The following is a 20,073-nucleotide window of genomic DNA, read 5'->3' as shown; positions in this document are numbered from 1 at the left end:
GAGGACTGAGATGGGTTCTTTTAAAGAGGACTGAGATGGGTTCTTTTAAAGAGGACTGAGATGGGTTCTTTTAAAGAGGACTGAGATTGGTTCTTTTAAAGAGGACTGAGATGGGTTCTTTTAAAGAGGACTGAGATGTGTTCTTTTAAAGAGGACTGAGAATGGTTCTTTTAAAGAGGACTGAGATGGGTTCTTTTAAAGAGGACTGAGATTGGTTCTTTTAAAGAGGACTGAGATGGGTTCTTTTAAAGAGGACTGAGATTGGTTCTTTTAAAGAGGACTATATGTGAAAACACCCTAAGATCAGTGAGTTCAAATTTGGATCCGTAACATAGTGGTCCAAAGGTCAAACTCGTGGTATCAATACGCACCTGCTATTTACACCTCTTCATGAATGGAAATGTCCTTTAAAATCAAATGTCAGAATCATTTGTGACCTATACTCTTTTAAATACCATTAAAAGCTGGTATTGCATCTCAACAGAGTGACTAATGGCACACAGAGAGAGAGAAAGAGATGTAAACATGTTTCCCATGCCAATAAAACCCTTTGAATTTAAGTTAATTTAATTGAGAGAGCAATTAGGCAGCCCATGAGAAGATAACCAGATGGAGACTGTGTGGAGGGATTATGCTCCGATAACAGCCATAGATAAAACTGTATTTGCAGCATTACTCCAAACAAAAATAAGTCAACCCAGACCACACCAATGCCAAGAGTAGCCTACAGTCAGTCCCACGTTGCATTCCCTTTATTCTAGTGCCATCGTGTGGTAACGGAGGCTCACTGCGTCGGAATTTGGAATGTTTTATTCTGGTCGTCCGCTAGAGGGCGATAGTGTTTTGATAGGTTCCGAAATCAGAACTAGCCGTCTACTCTTCTCCCTGCTCTCGTTTATGTAGTTGATGTTGTCAGGGGTACAGTCAACAATAAGCGCATCTACATGAAATATGGATTATCCCATTGCAAGTTGAGTCCTTTCGGATATTTAACACGGTCATAGATAGTGTTGCCTTTTATTGTATCTAAAGGAAAACAACCTGTCGTCGTGTCTGAAGAAGGCAGGCTCACTCGCTTAGCTAACCTACTGTACTTGCATGCTAGCTAAGCTACCGTTATATGGGTGAAATGAATGTTAGTAGCTAGCTACATAGTTAGCCATCTTTGCATGTATGATGCTGTTGTCAGCTATCGTTAGCTAACGCTAGCACACAGTGGCAGAACAGCCAGCATATGTACATCTCCACGAATATCCTGCCAGACATTTAGCTAGTCATGGATTATAGCAATCGACATATCCATTCAGAAATGGATGATGAATCTCAGGAAAGCATGGATGCGTGTGGCGACTCATCACCGTATGTGCCCCCGCACCTCCCTCCAATGCCTGGCCGAGAGCGGCTTCAGATTCAGAAGAGCAGTGTCTGCTCCCGGGCTTACTTCGTGGTGGTCATGGTCTTCTTCCATGTTTACATCATAAACATCATTGGGCTGTTGTTCTACGTACACTACAATAACAGTCCGGCGGATATTGTCAGCGCCGACGGGGACACATCGGCATCTAGCAGCGGGGTTGACAGCCGCCTGTCCCCGTCAGACCCACCTCAGCAAGACCCTGACCTGGATGTCCGTCAGAGCTTCAGTCTACCACGCATCGAGGGGATACGGGTGAGGAGATAATGAGGCGCACTCATACTATTACTATCATACAACAAAACGAGCGGTGTGCATCCAGTTGCAGTGGCCACCGGAAGACAAAAATAATATGCCAGCCAAGTTCGATCGCAGTGGTCTGTGCGCCCGCAATTTTCAAACTTTGCGAACTAGCTAGAACCAGGCAGAGAGGAAGAGTCGAGGCCAATATATATAACTAGGTCATCTTTGCTAGAATAACTCCAACAGTCTAATAGGCATGGCTTGGTGGTAGGTGTCGACGGTGGAAAGTAAACATACATCTATCTGCCTTTTCACTCATTCGAACAAAATTTTGACGGTCCACTAGTTCTGATAAATAGTACAAAGTACTAGTGGTGGCACGTCAAACTAGATGAGTGCAACGTTCTTAAATGAGGGAAAAGGCTCAACGGCAGCTAGCTAGCTGTTACCGTTCAAGCTAGCTAGTTAGCTGTGGTTGTTAGCCACACGGAATAGCTTGTACAATATTCCAAATTCATTGGTTTATTTAGCTAGCTAACGTTAGGTTACCTTTGCTTCTACTATCCAGTTGGAAACTCAAATCAGTCTATTAGCAAGCTAGCTAGCTTTGTTAGATAGTTAGTAGCCTTAGTCCTCTTTTAATGTGCAATACATTAGACTACAAACGTAGTTGCTTGTAGCAAATCTATTGTTTACAAGAGTTACCAAACCAACCTCGCATTAAAGTTTATTGTTATGGCAAACCATCAATGAATGACCAAGTCTTGTCAATGTCAGTTTGTAAATGGTCGTGTTACGGTTGTCAACGGATAAACTGGGCTATATTTTCTGAAAGAAACTGCTTTGCTTGGTTGTAGCGGCACGTTCCGTCTCACATAGTGGCCTCTGCTGTGCCGGAGTCTTATAGGCCCGAACTCAACGACGAGGCGCACTCGGTATACTGCGAGAGGGTTTGCGAAGACCACCATCCTAACAAACACTTAATGTTGATCATGCCCAAGGCTTTACAATATTAATGTAGACTGTTTCTTCAGGTGGGTCATGTCCAGAGGGTGTCACTCAAGCCTGACAGAATCCAGGAAATGAAGACTCTCAGCCTCAAGCCTCTGCTCTTTGGTAAGAATAGCACCTTTTACCCTTTAGGGCAGGCTTTGTCTTCACACATACAGTTTAGGATATATATCTGTTATTCAAATGCTTTGAGAATAACATGATTGATGACACTGTTAGACAACCCCCATCTTTCAAGACCCATGAAAACTGACAACCCAAACTGCATCAATAACATCATGAATGAATGCAAGCTCAACACTTTGAAAACACTAATTTAATTTCAGTCAACCTCTTACAAATATAGATCAGTGATATTTACTTATAATTTATAGATATGTACATTTTCAGGAAACACAGAAGGTCTTGTCCTTTGCAGCGTCCTCTCCTGAGCTCAGGATGGTGCTCTCTGAAACATCCAGCTATCCAAGGATGTGATTAAAATCCAGGAAGTCTATCATAGAAATGTACCCTCCCCCAAACAACCTCCTCTCTCTCTACTGATGTTATATGGTGTTTTAATCACATCCCTGACTCTGTACACCTAGGCCTATAGCTCTGCTCAGACCCATTTCAGACCTCAAGTTCAGCTTCTAGCCAGAGCCCCTGCTAGCCTCTACATCGGTGCTGTTTCCACTTGCGGGCTGCAGCCATCAGGTTCCTGGCGTGTTTGTTCCAGGCAAAGGCCTTGTTGACCACCAGCCATTCCCCCTGCACCGTGCCCGTCACCAGGAAGGTCCCGCCTCGGGGCTGACGCCGCGTCATGTTCCGTACACAGCTGGCGTCTCTCTCCAGCCACAGCTGCAGGCGGGAGCGGATCTGTCCTCCCAGGAGAGGCCCGTGCTTCAGAACCTGCAGACGAGAGGCCAGGGAGAACTGGGCCAAACTCACCTGACTGGATTTTAGCTGCGTGAGACGCAATTTCACCACTGGGGACACAGAGGGCAGCAGAGAGACAGAGAATTGCATTAAGATGGGTAGGTAGGGTACATCTCAATGTTTGATCTGGATATTGTCAATAGGGAGGACAGAGAAACATTGGAATACATCATCTGAACCAATCTCTGTAAAATAGTAATATAATAAAGGAACAGAGTGTAGTTCTGCTTACCAAAGTCACTCCTACAGAAAGTTTCCAGCACATCCTTGGCAGACGAGGCCTCCTCCAGCTCACAGTCTCGACAGCTAGCCTGGGGCACTGCTGAAACAATCATCACAGACACATCCAGTCAGAGTTCTTAGTCTGACATGGACAGTAGAAAACAGAGCATCTTATTTCATAGTGTGTGTGTCTCACCTCTGCGCCCTCCTGTGCTGGTGCTGGTGTTGGTGACAGAGGAGATACACATGAGGTGGTTGGCAGGAAACTGGTCACAGCGAAGGATATCTGGCCAGGGGTAACCATAGCAACCCATGATGGGCGCGCAGCTGTCCCGCACTGACTCACACAGACTCTGACACGGAGAGACGAACCTGCCCAGGAGAGAGGGATTGACAAAATAGATGCAAGAACAAAGAGCCAGGAGGAGAAAACAATAGTAAGTTGTTAGTGAATGGATCCAAATCAATAAAGGAGAAGTAGTGGAGGAAGAGAGATGCTGCTACACCCTATGAGATAACGTTTAGAAACATCTGTTTCTCCTTTTTAACACTATGTTTTCTCTCTTTAATAAAACATCCCGTGGCCGACTGGGAGCAGAAATCAGCCCTGGCATTTCTAACACACCAGCCCATTTTTCCCCGTAGCCCTTTGCTCTCGTACCGGGTTGAAAATTGCAGATTTGGGCACTGATAAACACCTACATTTAAATGTAGTAGCTGTACATGACATCAGGCTCTGCTTCTTTTTACCTTTATTTAACTAGGCAAGTCAGTTAAGAACAAATTATTATTTTCAATGACAGCCTAGGAACAGTGGGTTAACTGCCTTGTTCAGGCACAGAATAACAGATTTTTACCTTGTCAGCTTGGGGATTCAAACTTGAAACCTTTCAGTTACAAGTCCAACACTCTAACCACTAGGCTACCTGCCGCTTCACAGTGCTGTGTGGGTTTTATACTGACAAACATTCTGAACTTGAGCACCTCGTGTGACAAGAAGTTGCCCCATCCCTCTTGGTAACTTTTGCCATTGTTTTATTTTCTGAATGAGGGAAATGCTATACATTTAAGAGGATTATATGTGTTTTGAAAGATGAGACGTTGAGAATTATTTAACTAGGCAAGTCAGTTAAGAACAAATTGTTATTTACAAGAATGATACCCTAGCCAAATCCAGATTACGCTGGGCCAATTGTGCACTGCCCTATGGGACTCCCAATCACAGCCAGATGTGATGCAGCCTGGATTTGAACCAGGTACTGAAATGCTGAGATGCAGTGTCTTAGACAACTTCACCACTCGGGAGCCCATAATACAAGCAAGCCGAACACCCATGACTCCAAATGTGCACTTCACATTTCCATATCATAAAGCTCATGTCATATCCAGTGTCAACGTTTCTGATCACTGTGTGATGGACAGTTACAAGATGACATGGCGTCATACCCTGGTTGTTCTGAACACAATGAGCCTGTTAGTCGACTGTGAAGAAAACACCTGGATGCACTCATGACTCCTTTCTATGTGCACCAAAGTTATCTGTTTCCCTGAATTGCCTTGTGAAAGGCTAACACTTTAAGATCATATTTTATAACTTAGCTAGTTATGTTGGTAATAGAACAAGCTGTCAAATGATGTCGAGCTGACCCAGATTGGGATTTATAATGGACCGTTTTTGGATTGCGTAAACAACAACAACAGTAAATGTGATGGTAGGGATGTAGGGTTGTGTTCCATACAAAACAACTACAAGTGAGAGACCAAAAAAGCACCTTATAGTTGAACTCTTTGAGTCATAAAAGTGCATTGTGTGGCCACTTAGAGACAACAGTTAGTCCTCTCACTCAAACCCTTGTCATTTTTCTGTCTTATGTTACACCTACCTCACATTTTCCAGGAATATTCTTATCGTGTTACTGAATTTATCCAGAGTGTTTTCAGATTTCGTTATCAACAAATTCGGTGAAAAGTAGAGTAAAAGTAGAATGCACATATAATCAGTCTTGTGTCAGGTGAACTGTTGTGTCCTCAACTTTAATCTAATACATTTCCCATAATCTCCAAACTGTTCCCTTTCAATTGCTACCATGGTTATGCTTTTCAGATTTCTTCCGTAAGAAACATTTAAATTTAGCCCTATCCATATAGGTCAATTCCCACAAGTGTAAAGGGTTAAGTGCCCCATTACTAGCCAGATAATGAGGATTTTGCACACAAAATAACAAGTTAGACTGGGTGAAAAATGGACCAGCCTATCTGGCATTTGCCCAAAATGCCAGATGGCCAGTCAGCCGCTGAGCACAACTCAAACGAGATGAGGGGCCTTTCATGGCCTGAAGGTTGTGTGAAACCAGGGCCTTTTCTGTGAGGCAAACCCAGATTAGCATAGCTCCCGGCACCGTGTAATCCCCCACTCTGGAGTTGTGATTCAGCCCAGAGGAACAGAGAGAGACATGAAGACAGACAGATCCAGGTTTCCTCTCAATGGCTGCTTTGTTTTGAAGAGCTTTCCAAAAGATATCATGCTCACTCAGTAGATAAGTGCTTTGTAATATAATCATGATAAAGATCTGGAACCGCCCAGGCCAAAATAATGTAAATGTCACTGTATGCAAAATGACATCAAGAGTTTAAAAGTTCTACCAGTTATCTAGTCTACACTATACCTTCTCTCAAAGAGACACGTCTCCCCGTCTTTCTCCCTCTTTACCAATGACTTGTCTATTTAGTGTACACACATCTCTACACTCTGTTCTCTACAAAGAAATACCTTTGTATTTTCCTCCAACACGTTCTCTAATTTCTAAAGACAAGCTAGTAGTTCCAACTTCCCAGCGTCTCTCCCCTCCTTACCTGTCCAGACAGATGGGTGCGAACAGCGAGCAGAGGAAGATGCGGGCGTCAGGGTGGCACTCCCGGGCGAGCAGGGGCAGCCAGCTGGCACTCTGCTGGACGGCCTCGCCTGGCGACTCGTGCCCCAGCAGGTTGGGCATCCTCATGGTGGCGTAGCCGATGTTCTGGCAGAGGGCCATGCCCGCCGGGATGGGCACACAACGGGAGGAGCTCCGGGGCTCCCACTGCCCTTCACTGCTGACGGACAGGATGGTAGCACCAGCTCTATCTTCAGCCACGGCCTCATCCGCAGTCTCCAACCCAGCTCTAACTCTAGACCCAGCTCTAACCCTGGTCCTGGTAACTGTACCAGCCTCTGGTCCACTCCCAGCTCCAGGTCCTGCCTCTAGCCTGACACTCCAGCCAGGCCCAGCTGGAAGCAGGAGGAGCAGGAGCACGAGGAGAGCAGGAGCACGAGGAGAGGTCCTCTTAGAGGTGGTGCAAGGAGGTGGTGCAGGAACGGGCATCATCCCGGGAGGAGGAAAGGAAATCCACACAGGAGAGAGTGTCTGGGTGTTTGTGGTGATGGTCTGTATGACAGGGAGGGGATTGGTGTATTTATACTAGGCAGGCGGTGACACGTCACCTCTGTAGGCTTGGTCTGCATTTGAATAGGAGAGTGGTGGGGGAAGGGATGGGAGTGGGCCAGCAGGGGGTTAACGATGGGGGGAGGGCGTGGGGTACAAGGGAGTGGGACAGTGCTTGAGATGGGATTAGATATGAAACCCACTCACTTTCATTTGCTCCAATGTGTTGTGAGTGAGTGAGTGTTCTGTAGTAATGACTGAGTTAAGAATATCAAGGATTGTGTGTGAATCTACAGGTAACTGACAAAATAAAGGAAACACCAACATAAAGTGTCTTAATAGGGTGTTGGGACACCACCAGCCGGAACAGTTACAATGCGCCTTGACATAGATTCTAAATGTCTGGAACTTTAATGGATATATGTGACACCGTTCTTCCACGAGAAACCCCATCATTTGGTGTTTTGTTGATGGTGATGTAAAACGCTGTCTCAGGCGCCGCTCCAGAATCTCCCATAAGTGTTCAATGAGGTTGAGATCTGGTGACTGAGAAGGCCATGGCATATGGTTTACATCATTTTCATGCTCATCTAACCATTCAGTGACCACTTGTGCCCTGTGGATGGGGACATTGTCATCCTATGGGGGCATAGCCAAAATAATGGCCTGCCCAGCATTTGGTCTGCTCAGATGTTAATTGATTAATTAACTCAGGAACCGCACCTGTGTGGAAGGACCTGGCTTTCAATTAACTTTGTATCCCTCATTTACTCAAGTGTTTCCATTATTTTGGCAGTTACCTGTATGCGTGTGTGTGTGTTCAGAATGTTATGCTCTCTTGGTGTGTGTGTGTGTGTGTGTTGTCCTGACTTAGCCTTAGCCTGACTTGCCATTCCGCCCCCACAGCTTGAGATGAGGAAAAGAGTCCCCCTCATGTCACGAACACCTCCTCTCCCCTCTCTTCGGGTTGAATGATTCAGTTGTGCAACTGACTAGGTATCCCCTTTCCCTTCCTTTCTCGCTCTTTTCAAAGGCAAAGGAACCCTTTCTCTCTCTTTTCAAAGGCAAAGGAACCCTTTCTCTCTCTTTTCAAAGGCAAAGGAACCCTTTCTCTTGCTCTCTTTCTGCACTCCTGTCCCCAAGAAGCCCTCCAGTCTGCACTCCCTGTTCAAAGGATCCCCTCCACTTCCCCTTATCTCCCCATACCCCTACAAGCTCGTTTATCCCGATCTGACCCCGAGCCTCCTCTCCATCCCATCTCTCTAACTAACGAGTGATCTTTACAGATGAATCAGGAATGCCTGATTTCATTACCTTTTTATGAGGATTACTTGGTACTATTTCTGACATCTGTGTCTGTTGTGTGCTGATTACATCTAAGGGAATGTAAGAAACCTATTATTTAGTGTGTGAGCGCCCCAGCGTGTGTGTGTGAACATGCATGTGGGGGAGAGAGGTGGTAGGGTTCTCCCACTGTGAGGCTGTGACCTGATTCCTGTCCAGACAAGCAGGTCACTTCCTCTACAGAGAGACAGGGACAGAAAGAGAGAGACAGAACGGGGGAGGGAGAGGAGGGAGAGAGGGGCCAGACCCAGTCCCCTTCATTCATATCACCCATCTAGCTTAATGGTGCATGACTGGACAATAGGGATTAGCCATCAGCCCCTCCCTTTCTCTCTCCCCCTCCCTATCTCATCAGCCACAGTACAGTACAGGGTCTGCTGTGGGGAACAAGGCCTATACTGTACAGGCAGGCGTACAGCCGGAAGCCTTTTATTAGAAGAGGAAGGGATGGATAGAGGGAGTGATGGGAAGGCAGGGGTGCAGCTAAGGGGTTACCAGGGGGTCCTGGGCACTCTCATATCAGGAAGCCTTAGACTAACACACAGGTCCAGCCCACTGCTTTTAGGTCACCTCTGACAGTCCATGTGTAAATCATGGTTGTATATTCACACAGGGTGAGTGTGTTGTGTGGTCTTCTTGCTCTCCCACACACTCTATGAATGTGAATGGGTCTGAATGAGAATGATGATACCAACCTCACACAGACATACTGGTACTCCTGCATACTAACTACTATATATGAGCGACCACCAGTCCGGCTCTCACCCAGGGGAACCACAATACAGCTTCTTTCTCAGTCACCCCCCCTGTGGGAGACATTCAATGCCTTGGCTCATTAGCACTGTCAATGGGTCGGGCCATACCACAAATAGCTCCCTGTGGGGGTGATGGGGGGCCAGGGAGTTCTCATTATCCCCATATCCACGATCACTAAAGAGTCCCTGTGTACACACACCTGCTCAAACACGACACGGAGAAAGCTAAAGCAAACACAACCGAGACATATGTTGTTTTAGATAAGTTATTTCTTGAGCTTAACAAGTTGTAAAATAATTACTGCTTTTTCAGTGCAGTATCCAATCTCTTTGCAGTGCAGAAGGCCTGGGTCGTTTTCTACTGTAACTCTGTAAAGATAAGAACTTGTTTGTCTTCAAAAACATTGGTTATGAATTTAAAGTACTGTAAACTGGTAGCCCAAGTTTTAATCATCTCTACTCCTCAGGGATCATCATTCTGGTTTTCTGACATCAGCCAATCAGGAATACTAGGCTATTTGTTACATAAATGTAAACCAGTAACATAATCAGTCTTCCATCCATGTCATGATTGGTTCTACTAGATAGAACAGTCATGTGTGCGTCATCATCAGCAGCAGGGCAACATAGAGAGAAGTCTGTAGTCATTGATCATGCTGGTCTGATCTCCCAAGTCACTCAGGCCCTTTTGATAAGGAAATCCTTGATCGTGGACCTGGGCTCACCTGAAGGCTGCTTGTTGTCTGTTGTTATGCTAACATGGACACCACCACTGACTTCAGTATCATTATGTTGAGTCTGGATGGGTGGCGTTTGCACATACATTTGCACACTAACTACATTTAGGCTATCTGATGTCCTAGGCAAGCAAGTGAATGGCTACACAGATAGGACTGGTTTCAGTCCTAGGTTGCTAGTTTACCTAACCAAACCATCAGTCCTAGCTTGCCATTATTAAAATCAAATTCAACAATGCCAATAATGTTTTCAATTCGACTTCTTCTTTCAAAATCAGCTCAAACATAGAACATGTACGAATGAACTATAGCCATTGAATTCTACCGTGCAAATATACTGTGCATTATAGGGAAATAATACACACTCTAGAATGCCCTTCAAGCCAATCAGAAACAACGATTCAACATTGCCATGGTATAATTAAGCAATAAGGCCCGAGGGGGTGTGGTATACGGCCAATATACCACGGCTAAGGACTGTTCTTATGCACGATGCAACGCAAAGTGCCTGGACACAACCCTTAGCCGTGGTATATTGGCCATATATCACAAACCCCCGAGGTGGCTTACTGCTATTATAAACTGTTTACCAACTTAAGTAGAGCAGTAAAACGAAATGTTTTGTCATACCCGTGGTATACGGTCTGATATACCACGGCTGTCAGCCAATCAGCATTCAGGGCTCGAACCACCCAGTTTATAATGACTAATAATGGCCAACAGGAGCACGCCCTGTCGAGACATTAGTGTGGGAAACCCATTCTGTGTCTGCCTATACATTACATTTCCATCCAGAGCATGACGTTGTACAGGTAATCAATGACGTATGGGTCCCCCCTCTCTCTGTTCCTGTCAGAGATTCCTGGCTTCCTGTCTGAGGAGGAGTGTGGTGTGGTGGTGCAGCTGGCCCAGCTGAAGGGTCTGATGGAGAGCCAGGCCACAGTGCCACCAGGAGACCAGGAGGAGGAACTGCAGCCACTGCTCTCCCTCAGCCCCGAGGAGACCTTCAGCCTGCTAGACCTGGACCAAGACGGACTACTGCAGAGACAGGAAGTGAGAGAGGGAGAGGTGGGTGGATGAGAGGGAGGGAGGGGTAGAGAGCGGCCGGCAGCTCATTAGTTTGTGGTTGTGTGTTTCTGTCCCAGATCTTGAGCCACTCTCGTTCACGGGACGGGACCTGGCTGAGCCCAGAGAACTTACGACAGATACTCACCGGCCAGGAGGCCAGCCCAGCAGGTACTTTGTAGTGTGTGTGTGTGTGTGTAACTCGCTCTCCATAGCCAATGTGAGGTAAGACCTTTAAATAGGTTAACTTTCGCAAGGCAGACTGAATACCAGGACGTGTATTCAGAGCATGCACTGACCAGCTGGCAAGCGTCTTCACTGACATTTTCAACCTTTCCCTGACCCAGTCTGTAATACCAACTTGATTCAAGCAGACCACCATAGTCCTTGTGCCCAAGAAGAAGTGATGCAGTCAGTCTCTCCTCAACTCTTAGCCAAGAGAGACTGGCATGCATAGTATTTATGTTAGCCCTCTGATTACAATGAAGAGCAAGATGTGCCGCTCTGTTCCGGGCCAGCTGCAGTTTAACTAGGTCTTTTTTAGCAGCATTTCACAGTGCCATCCGTTTTGTCACCAAAGCCCCATATGCTACCCACCACTGCGACCTGTACGCTCTCGTTGGCTGGCCCTCGCTTCATACTCGTCGCCAAACCCACTGCCTCCAGGTCATCTACAAGACCCTGCTAGGTAAAGTCCCGCCTTATCTCTGCTCGCTGGTCACCATAGCAGCACCCACCCGTAGCACGCGTTCCAGCAGGTATATCTCACTGGTCACCCCCAAAGCCAATTCTTCCTTTGGCCGCCTCTCCTTCCAGTTCTCTGCTGCCATTGACTGGAACGAACTACAAAAATCTCTGAAACTGGAAACACTTATCTCCCTCACCAGCTGTCAGAGCAGCTCAAAGATCACTGGACCTGTACATAGCCCATCTATAAATAGCCCAAATAACTACCTCTTCCCCTACTGTATTTATTTATTTATTTTGCTCCTTTGCACCCCAGTATTTCTACTTTGCACACTCATCTACTGTCAAATCTACCATTCCAGTGTTTTAATTGCTATATTGTATTTACTTCGCCACCATGGCCTATTTATTGCCTTTACCTCCCTTATCTCACCTCATTTGCTCACATTGTATATAGACTTATTTTTCTACTGTATTATTGACTGTATGTTTGTTTTACTCCATGTGTAACTCTGTTGTTGTATGTGTCGAATTGCTATGCTTTATCTTGGCCAGGTCGCAGTTGTAAATGAGAACTTGTTCTCAACTTGCCTACCTGGTTAAATAAAGGTGAAATAAAAAAAAACGAATAAAAACTTGACCACATGGCCTGACAATAATCAAGGTAAGACAAAATTAGAGCCTGCATGACTTGCTTTGGAGTGTGGTGTCAACAAAGCAGAACATCCCATGACAGTTTACATTCTAAGGTAACACCAAGTCATTTAGTCTCCCCAACTTGTTCAACAGCCACACCATTCGCTACCAGATTCAGCTGAGGTTTAGAGCTTAGGGAGGGATTTGTACCAAATACAATGCTCTTAGTTTTAGAGATGTTCAGGACCAGTTTAATACTGGCACCCATTCCACAACTGACTGCAACTCCTTGTTAAGGGTTTCAGTGACTTCATTAGCTGTGGTTGCTGAAATGTATATGGTTGAATCATCAGCATACATGGACACACAGGCTTTGTTTTAATGCCAGTTGCATGTCATTGGTAAAAATAGAAAAGAGTAGAGGGCCTACAGAACTGCCCTGCGGTACACCACACCCTACATGTTTGACATTAGAGAAGCTTCCATTAACTTCTTAAGACTATTAAAGAAAACCCTCAGTTGTATTAGGTAAATGGCTCTGAATCCACAATATGGCAAAGGTTTAAAAGCTATAAAACATACACGACCGTTCAAAAGTTTGCGGTCACTTAGAAATGTCCTTGTTTTTGAAAGAAAAGCAAAAAAAAATGGTCTATTAAAATAACATCAAATTGATCAGAAATACTGTAAAGTGTAGACATTGTTAATGTTGTAAATGACTATTGTAGCTGGAAACGGCTTATTTTTTACGGAATATCTACATAGGCGTACAGAGGCCCATTATCAGCAACCATCACTCCTGTGTTCCAATGGCACGTTGTGTTTATAATTGTAAAAGGCTAATTGATCATTAGAAAACCCTTTTGCAATTATGTTAGCACAGCTGAAAACTGTTCTCAAACTGTCCAATAAAAAGAAAAGATTAAGATGGGCAAAAGAACACAGACACTGGACAGAGGAACTCCATATTCATAGCACGCAATGATTACATCAAGCTTGTGACTCTACAAACTTGTTAGAGAATAAATGGTTTTCGAATGATCCAATTAGACTTTTAAAATGATAAACTTGGATTAGCTAACACAACGTGCCATTGGAACACAGGAGTGATGGTGGCTGATAATGGGCCTCTGTACGCCTATGTAGCTATTCCATTAAAAATCTGCCGTTTCCAGCTACAATAGTCATTTACAACATTAACCATGTCTACACTGTATTTCTGATCAATTTGATGTTATTTTAATGGACAAAAAATGTGCTTTTCTTTAAAAAACGAGACATTTCTAAGTGACCACAAACTTTTGAATGGTAGTGTGTGTATATATATATATATATATATACACACACACACACATACATACATACATACATACAGTGGGGAGAACAAGTATTTGATACAGTGCCGATTTTGCAGGTTTTCCTACTTACAAAGCAGCATGTAGAGGTCTGTAATTTTTATCATAGGTACACTTCAACTGTGAGAGACGGAATCTAAAACAAAAAAACAGAAAATCACATTGTATGATTTTTAAGTAATTCATTTGCATTTTATTGCATGACATAAGTATTTGATACATCAGAAAAGCAGAACTTAATATTTGGTACAGAAACCTTTGTTTGCAATTACAGAGATCATACGTTTCCTGTAGTTCTTGACCAGGTTTGCACACACTGCAGCAGGGATTTTGGCCCACTCCTCTATACAGACCTTCTCCAGGTCCTTCAGGTTTCGGGGCTGTCGCTGGGCAATACGGACTTTCAGCTCCCTCCAAAGATTTTCTATTGGGTTCAGGTCTGGAGACTGGCTAGGCCACTCCAGGACCTTGAGATGCTTCTTACGGAGCCACTCCTTCGTTGCCCTGGCTGTGTGTTTTGGGTCGTTGTCATGCTGGAAGACCCAGCCACGACCCATCTTCAATGCTCTTACTGAGGGAAGGAGGTTGTTGGCCAAGATCTCGCGATACATGGCCCTATCCATCCTCCCCTCAATACGGTGCAGTCGTCCTGTCCCCTTTGCAGAAAAACATCCCCAAAGAATGATGTTTCCACCTTCATGCTTCACGGTTGGGATGGTGTTCTTGGGGTTGTACTCATCCTTCTTCTTCCTCCAAACACGGCGAGTGGAGTTTAGACCAAAAAGCTCTATTTTTGTCTCAACAGACCACATGACCTTCTCCCATTCCTCCTCTGGATCATCCAGATGGTCATTGGCAAACTTCAGACAAGCCTGGACATGCGCTGGCTTGAGCAGGGGGACCTTGCGTGCGCTGCAGGATTTTAATCCATGACGGCGTAGTGTGTTACTGATGGTTTTCTTTGAGACTGTGGTCCCAGCTCTCTTCAGGTCATTGACCAGGTCCTGCCGTGTAGTTCTGGGATGATCTCTCACCTTCCTCATGATCATTGATGCCCCACGAGGTGAGATCTTGCATGGAGCCCCAGACCGAGGGTCATTGACCGTCATCTTGAACTTCTTCCATTTTCTAATAATTGCACCAACAGTTGTTGTTTTCTCACCAAGCTGCTTGCCTATTGTCCTGTAGCCCATCCCAGCCTTGTGCAGGTCTACAATTGTATCCCTGATGTCCTTACACAGCTCTCTGGTCTTGGCCATTGTGGAGAGGTTGGCGTCTGTTTGATTGAGTGTGTGGACAGGTGTCTTTTATACAGGTAACGAGTTCAAACAGGTGCAGTTAATACAGGTAATGAGTGGAGAAGAGGAGGGCTTCTTAAAGAAAAACTAACAGGTCTGTGAGAGCCGGAATTCTTACTGGTTGGTAGGTGATCAAATACTTATGTCATGCAATAAAATGCAAATTAATTACTTAAAAATCATACAATGTGATTTTCTGGATTTTTGTTTTAGATTCCGTCTCTCACAGTTGAAGTGTACCTATGATAAAAATTACAGACCTCTACATGCTTTGTAAGTAGGAAAACCTGCAAAATCGGCAGTGTATCAAATACTTGTTCTCCCCACTGTACATACATACAAAAGTATGTGGACACCCCTTCAAATTAGTTGGAAACTCTACAATGTTGGAAAAGGACCCGTAAGTAAGTATTTCACTGTAAGTCTACACCTGTTGTTTACAAAGAATGTTACAAATAAATATGTCTTTCCCAAAGCCTATATACCAGGCTTTCCCTGCCAGTATTATTAAGGGGTGAGTGTTTGTGCGTGCCAAGGGTGTGTGTGACCTGATGCCATTATGCCAGGCGCCGTTTGCGTTTCCCAGTCCGGATGTGTCCCATCATCTCATTAAAATCTGTGGCCTACCAACCTCCTTCCTTAACATTCCCCCGGATCCCTCGTACTCCTCCTCCCCACACTTACTCGCTCCATCCTCCCCTCCTGCACCCCAGAGCTATTGTTTCGTCTGGGGCGCTGCTTCATAGGGGGATGAGGGGAAAGGGGGCCCGGAGGTTCACTCATTCGAGAGTAATAGAGAGCGAGAGAGTTACAGGGAGGGAGTGGAAAAGCAAGAGAGGAGCTGCAACAGCATACAGAGCTACAGATACAGAAAATGGCCGTGGGATGAGAAAGATCGGAGAATAGGAAAGAGGAAGATGAGCTGAGAGTAACAGCATACAGTATTACACCTACGGGGAGAGAGTGGATAACGTGATTAGGAAGATGTGAACATCTTAATAGGAGAGCGAGTGAGATAAATGTTTTTTGCAGCAGAGAGGGGGGCTAACCGTGTGTTGTCCCTGCAGGTGTGTTAACTCTAGAGGAGTTCAGGCGTGTGTGTGACGGCATGTCCCAGCATCCCTTGCAGCAGCGAGGCGGAACGAGGCGGGGCCAACCGAAAAGGAAGAGCCGACACACCTGGCTGTATCAGGGACCAGGATCACACCACATACTACACGCACTGAGGAATAGGTAACTCTCACTCAGTTGTAACACGCACCCCGTTGTCATAGTAACTCAGTTGTCATAGTGTTTTTATGGCTTTATTCCGGCCTCTCCTTCCTTAGGGTGACCCATCTAGCGCGTCTGCCCTCCCCATTGGTTGAGCTGAGCGAGCCGCTGCAGGTGATTCGCTACGAGCAGGGAGGCTTCAGCCACGCCCACCACGACAGTAGCCCCTCCCATCCAGAGACCACCTGCTCACACACACGCCTGGCTGGAAACACTTCGGCACACACCGAGATCTCCTGCAGGTCTGTCTCTTTCTGTGTGTGTGTGTGTGTGTGTGTGTGTGTGTGTGTGTGTGTGTGTGTGTGTGTGTGTGTGTGTGTCTGTGTCTGTGTGTCTGTGTCTGTGTATCCATATGCTTCCTCTAATTTTCATAGGTTGTCATCTTTTTATGGTGTCCATCTGTTTGCACAAATGTGCACTTTGATCCTCCCATATTCAGGTCAGATAGTCGCCTTAATATACGGATGTTCCCTCCTCCCCAGGTACATCACTGTGTTACTCTACCTGAACTCTGTGGAGGGAGGCGGAGAGACCACTTTTCCTGTGGCAGACAATCGCACCTATGAGGAGGAGGTGGGTGACCATACTATAAGCATTGTCCGTACTAAGAGTTTTTGCTTTCATGTTGAATGATGAGAAGGCTACTGATTTCCTGAATTGTGCTGCTATTGCAAACATAGTGCTGAACAATGACAAGGAATCTGACTGAGAAGCACTTGTCATGCTTCATATCAGGAGCATAGAAGAGCTGCATTTTTGTTGTGTTTGCACGTGTGTGTGTGTGTCTTCCAGGCATTAGTGCAGGGTGGTGTGGATCTGACAGACACACAGCAGAGCTGTAACAGAGGAAACCTCAGGGTGAAACCAACAGCTGGGACTGCTCTCCTCTGGTACAACCATCTCTCTGATGGCAAAGGTCCGTTCCAGCACACACGCTGCTCCATTCTTTGTGACTTGTCTTCTCCGTTAACACCGTACGCCACTACTCAAACTCCCTATCCCCTCCCCTGTCCCGCAGGTTGGATGGGTGAGCTGGATGAATACTCCCTCCATGGGGACTGCCCTGTGACCCGAGGGGTGAAGTGGGTAGCCAACAGCTGGGTGAACGTGGACCCAGACCACCAGCGCCAAGCCCGCTACCAGAGACTGGTGACCCACAGACAGGAGGGCGAGCCGGGCAGAGAGGAGCGGGAAACCCCCCTCCCTCACAGCAACCACCACCAGGACCTGTAGTACTGTAGCTAGGGCTACTGGGAACACACTGTGGGGAGATGCACACGTTCCTTTAAGCACACGGGCAAATCACTATTTCCGCTTAGTCATGTTGCATTGATGTCAATGGGAGACTAAGTGAACATTTGACTTAATGGCAGTTAGGATTTGCCCCTCAGAATATCTGAAAAGACAAAGTACCTGTGTAATTAATTGAATTCAAAACCCAGTTCTAATTACACATGCAGACATTTTAGTTGCATTTGTCTGTTTTTCAGTCATAGTTATGGTTCTGAGGGATCCATTCTTGTTTTAAATGTAGTATTCACAGCAAATTGAGCCAAATTAGAATCTAATCAGATGACCCATCTATCTATGTCTTCCTGACAGGCAGATTTGATGTGGGATTGTATCTGTATAGTTCTGTCTATTTCTTTCATGAGTGATGTGATGTTCTGACAGTATTTGTCAACAGACAAATACAAGGGTGCTAGTGGGGGTGCTAGTGGGCTCGAGGAAGCCCAATAACAAAGCAGGCCCCTGGACCTCAAGCATCAGATATTTACATTGGCCCAGCCCAAAGTCTTTAGGGAACCCCAAGAGTCCATGTGTAACTGGTGTGACTGTGTTGCTAACAGCTTCACTTCCTCCACTGTCCCTGTCCTCTTCCTGGTCTTGAACCAGTGGTCCACTGATTCCAAACACGTGTCCGCTTGCTTGACGTACAAACCAGTTGCGCCACAGAAAAGGATGAAATTCAATGGCCCCATTTCAAGCTGTGGATGAGTTTATCCAGTACAGTTTGGCTCCATTACACATCTGTAATACAAACCCTGTTTCTATGTTACAGTTCCTGTCTGGTGGTTGTGTTACGATGATGAAGAACCACTCATTCTCAAACCAGCTGTCCTTTCATACAACTCCTTGTTAAAGATGGAACCCGCATTAGGGGAAACAGCGCCACTGTCCGTCCCCAGCACCTTTCGTCATTGTTTTAGTTTGGGCAAAACAGGGGTGAGGTGCGTTGAGCAGTGTGGTTAAAAACCCTAAAACATGCAGTACATATTCTGCTGTTACGTCGCGCCTGCAATGATGTTTGAGAGGCAGAAAAACTGTGATTTACAGTAACTTCTTTGTTGTTGTGATAATAGTTATTTTTCAATGTCTGCTTGATTCAGGATTCAGATAAGTGTGTTTATTTATTTGTTTATTTATCTATTTATTGTATTTGATTATTTATTATCTATGTATTATTATTTATTAACTTAATAAGGTGATTGATGAATGTATCATTATTACTTGACTGGTTGATGTTGCATTGAGTCTATTACAGTTGTTGTTCACTGTATACATACAATAAGTCATGGAAAACAATACAATTTGTATGCTTTTTTCTGTAGCTACAGTGAGATTTAATTTTTATCTAAGCCTGCACCGAGGAGCATTCCATGTGGTTTTCTCATTTGGGCAAAAGTCGTTCCTACGTCCTCTTTCCTCTGTGACCGATAAGAGGTTGAGTGTTTGGAGAGTGTGTCAATTCGTTAAAAGGCAAATGGAAGACGGTCCTCCTCGATAGCCTCCTCTTGGCGAGGAAGCACAACTGAGGTATAATAAGAACTGGAGACTGCTTCCAAGATGTCCGACTGTTGTTTTCAAGGTAATATACTCATGTTAGCATACGCCGATTCATAGGCCTTTTATCAATTAGATTTGCTCACCTCCTGCGTCCTCTCTTCTTCGTCCTCTTTCGCCTCCTTTTGAAAAAGGTCAAAGTTAATTGAGGAGAGTAACCGTTGATGGAAATGCGCTTGCTTGAAATGAGACGGTCCTTTTAGCTAACCTTTTCCTAACCGTAACCTAATTATCCTAACCTGTTGCATAAATTCTCCTAACCTGCTACGAAATGTCAAATCTGACCTTAATTTGACAAAAGCTTGATCCTTTCTAGCCGTGACCCTGGCGCCTTGGGAAGCACAAGCAATGATTTTTTATAACTAACCCAAGATAGAACACAGCCTGTCATTTCCAATGGGAGAAAATTAATCATAGTGTGCAGAACTAGTGCTCATTCTAGCATGTATTTCCATATTTCCGTTAGGGAACGCCAACTCTGAAGTGGCGTGGGCAATAACTCAATTCACCCCTTCACTCCTAAACAACACACTTTTTAGAAACTTTGACAACGGGTAAAGTCTACAAAAACTTAGTCCACTCTGTTTGTAACATATTCTGGTTTTGGGAACAGAAAAATGTATTGAGATCAAATGCTTCATCAATGAGAAATCCATCTCACTCGATCTTCTCCCACTGCCGGCCACTGGGCTTCGAATCATCACCATATTTGGTGGTGAGTGGAAACGCCACCTTGTTCTTCTATGAGATTTAACGGCGGTTGGCATCCAATTTGTTGCATTACCGCCACCTACTGGACTGGAGTACAACTCCATTGTACTTTACTTGAAAAAGAAAAATGTACTAAATAAAT

General features: G+C 45.1%; 1 protein-coding gene across 2 annotated transcripts; it reads left to right on the top strand.

The window, feature by feature from the left end:
• The first annotated feature begins 889 nt into the window (after window positions 1–889).
• On the top strand, window positions 890–20,066 carry LOC120061438 (transmembrane prolyl 4-hydroxylase-like). 2 transcript variants are annotated; one of them, XM_039011246.1, is made up of 9 exons: window positions 890–1,669; window positions 2,692–2,773; window positions 10,920–11,116; window positions 11,209–11,299; window positions 16,172–16,337; window positions 16,433–16,618; window positions 16,859–16,949; window positions 17,169–17,292; window positions 17,395–20,066. In XM_039011246.1, the coding sequence occupies exons 1-9, from the start codon at window positions 1,277–1,279 to the stop codon at window positions 17,607–17,609; spliced, it is 1,545 nt and encodes a 514-aa protein (XP_038867174.1). In that variant the 5' UTR covers window positions 890–1,276; the 3' UTR covers window positions 17,610–20,066. The 2 variants fall into 2 exon arrangements, with proteins under 2 accessions (XP_038867174.1, XP_038867173.1); XM_039011245.1 differs by having other exon boundaries at window positions 10,920–11,131.
• Window positions 20,067–20,073: the final 7 nt, after the last annotated feature.

The sequence above is a fragment of the Salvelinus namaycush genome, chromosome 16, assembly GCF_016432855.1.
Source record: "Salvelinus namaycush isolate Seneca chromosome 16, SaNama_1.0, whole genome shotgun sequence".
In the NCBI taxonomy this organism is placed as follows: domain Eukaryota; kingdom Metazoa; phylum Chordata; class Actinopteri; order Salmoniformes; family Salmonidae; genus Salvelinus; species Salvelinus namaycush.
The sequence above is the reverse complement of the archived record's forward strand: the minus strand, read 5'-3'. Positions and strand labels throughout refer to the sequence as shown.

Bases quoted from the DNA above. Each gene is read 5' to 3' on its own strand.
- LOC120061438 (XM_039011245.1), top strand. From the start codon at position 1,277: ATGGATTATAGCAATCGACATATCCATTCAGAAATGGATGATGAATCT. The intron at 1,670-2,691 runs GTGAGGAGATAA...CTGTTTCTTCAG, and splicing joins CACGCATCGAGGGGATACGG to GTGGGTCATGTCCAGAGGGT. The intron at 2,774-10,919 runs GTAAGAATAGCA...TGTTCCTGTCAG, and splicing joins CCTCAAGCCTCTGCTCTTTG to AGATTCCTGGCTTCCTGTCT.